The sequence below is a fragment of the Gavialis gangeticus genome, unplaced genomic scaffold, assembly GCF_001723915.1.
Source record: "Gavialis gangeticus isolate Ggan-Ray unplaced genomic scaffold, GavGan_comp1, whole genome shotgun sequence".
Lineage (NCBI taxonomy): Eukaryota > Metazoa > Chordata > Crocodylia > Gavialidae > Gavialis > Gavialis gangeticus.
Window position 1 is genome coordinate 139,625,674 of NW_017729022.1, and position 2,469 is coordinate 139,628,142.

At 41.5% G+C, this 2,469-nt stretch overlaps 1 protein-coding gene across 2 annotated transcripts in view; it reads right to left on the bottom strand.

Annotated features, from left to right (window-relative positions):
* TASP1 (taspase 1) overlaps window positions 1-2,469 on the bottom strand; it is a 217,456-nt gene that overhangs the window by 205,863 nt on the left and 9,124 nt on the right. For both annotated transcript variants that reach the window (XM_019516244.1, XM_019516243.1), the window contains exon 3: window positions 1,213-1,281. In XM_019516244.1, the coding sequence (XP_019371789.1) occupies window positions 1,213-1,281 (69 nt within the window). The remainder of the gene's footprint in view (window positions 1-1,212; window positions 1,282-2,469) is intronic.

Sequence of the window (2,469 nt, forward strand, 5' to 3'; positions counted from 1 at the left end):
CATTTTCAGATATCTGGCAGGTGCTCAGTCCTGAGCATGCCGGATTCACGAGGTTATACTGTATAGTTTTCAGGTAGTTCTGCAATGTGATACAAGCATCTCTCCAATGTCTTCACAGTTTATTCCAGCAGACCAGACACATTAAATGAATCTAGTATATAAAAAATAGCTAATCTATTTTGACAAAATTTTTCCATTGGCAGAAAACTGGTTTATTAAAAGTGAGCTTGAGTTTCACTCCCAATATGGAGCTCTCTCAATTAGAGTAAGAAGTATTAGAACATGTTAACACAATAAAACAAAGTACGATAAATTCTAACAAATACATTTACAGCAAATGAGATGAAACTCAAACACAGATTACAGATCTGAAGGAAGCACAGGGTGGCACCATATACAGGATGGCTTTTGCAGGCAATGGTCTACTTCATTAGATAGTATGAAAGAGTACAAATTTGCATGTGTGCACAGGTAAAAATGCCATTTAAAACCAATGACTCAACCAGGGTGTCACAGCATGCTGGGGTGCCCTGAGATAAAGGGTGCCGTGGGGCTCCACGTAATGTAAGCACTATTAGGTGTGTAAACATGATTCACAAGACAAACCCAGAGATTTCAAACAGGAAACCATAGTATTAAAAAAAATCATCTGGGCCTGTTGTGGTCCAAATTCTTTGCAACAGCAAAACTGCCCTATACTTTTTCCACTGTCAGAAAATGACTAAAAACTAAGACCTGGTATTTTCCAAGGGATGCCTTGAGTGTAAAAAAAGTCAAGGACAACTGACTTTGGCAACTGGGGAGGCTATAAACAGCTGCTGCCTCCCCAGCCCCAGCCCTGGGACTGGAAGACAGCTGGGGCCAGGGCCAGGGCAGGAGGGCAACAGCTGTTTGTAGCCTCCCGGCTGCAGCCAGCCCTGGCTCTGGGTAGCTGCTGACCGCCACAGAGCCCAGGCTGGGGGGTACGGGGCAGCAGGGCTGGGCATCTTGCCATGTATTCCCTAACCTCATTTTGTTTTTCTGGCATGCCACGACTCTGGCACCTTCCAAGGTAGGCATTGTGGGGGTTTTCGGCACTCCAGCCAAAAAATGTTGCCTACCCCTGTGCTTGAGTACTGTCTGTAAACTACCTGTTTAAATGAAGAGCCTAACAGTCCTGAGTTACGGCAATAAACCAAATGAACATGTTAATTCTGGAATAAAAGTAAATACCTCTAGTTCAATTAGTGCTGCAGTCACTGCGTCAGTTGCAAGAGCACCAGCCTGCAATTTTTCAATTGCCTGGAAAACAGAATTTTAGTTGAGGAGTTTAGATTTAGATACATGTCTGGCTACAATAACTTTTTTTGTCACTGCACAGAAACAGAACCCCCACACCAACCAGCTTCCAATCTAGGAGGACACAAAACAAGGAGATTGACATTTGTGTGCATCATGAAGATCTGGAGTCAAAATCATATTATTCAAGTACTACTAGATCACACTACCTTAATAACAAATGTCTTTATAGCTAAACATGCAATAATACAAGTTACTATTCTTCCAACTCATGACAGTTCTCAGATACCAACCAACCAAAAAGAGCAAGCATGTAACATCTACCTTTGCTCTTATCTTAAGATGAAAGATTAAACTAGACTAGATCAGAATGGCTGCTATCAAAATATTTAGTTACAAAAAAGAGTACAATACAAGTTTAAAGCTGAGCAATACATAGATACAAAGCAAAACAGTATTACCTTACAGGTTTAACACATAATATGAATTTGAAAAACTGGTATGCTAGACATAACCTGGAATCCACTCCTGCTCCCAGCACAGTTGTGGGAACTAACTATAGATGTCAGCTCAGTACAAAAAGAAACAATCCAAGGTTTGCCTTAAGATCTTTAATGGCTCCCTCGCTTAAGGAAACAAATGAAGTTTCAAGTTACTGATATTAGGTCCCAGACAGACATTACATTTAAGATGCAATTAGCTGGTTAATCACGTCTTTTAAATCAAATGCACCCTCATCTTTAGTGACCTGACCACACAGTGAATCAATTAATGGTGAGCTAAAATGAGGGACAAACTCCAAAGTTACTATTCAAAATCTGTACAATAACTTTGTGGCTGGTTCCTATCATACCTTCAACTGCCAAGTGTGCTCCAGAGGAGGCTGGGAGTGGCCCACAGGGAGGGAATCCCTTCAGCTGATCAGAGCACCCAGCCACAGGAACACAGGGAGCCAAGCTTGCTACTTGCTGGTACAGGTGGATCCTGATCCCCATATCTGGTGTGGCAGGAAGTGCAACTGTAGGGATCCCACATCAGATCCCATGAACACCTTTACTTTAATGTCTGCAGGTGCCTTACAGTTGGTCTCAACAGCAAACAAAAAATTATTTGGGTAATTTCACTGGATAAGAGAGGTACCGTAGAATCTTTGTGGATAGAAATCCCAGATTTTTTTTTTTTTTTTTTTTT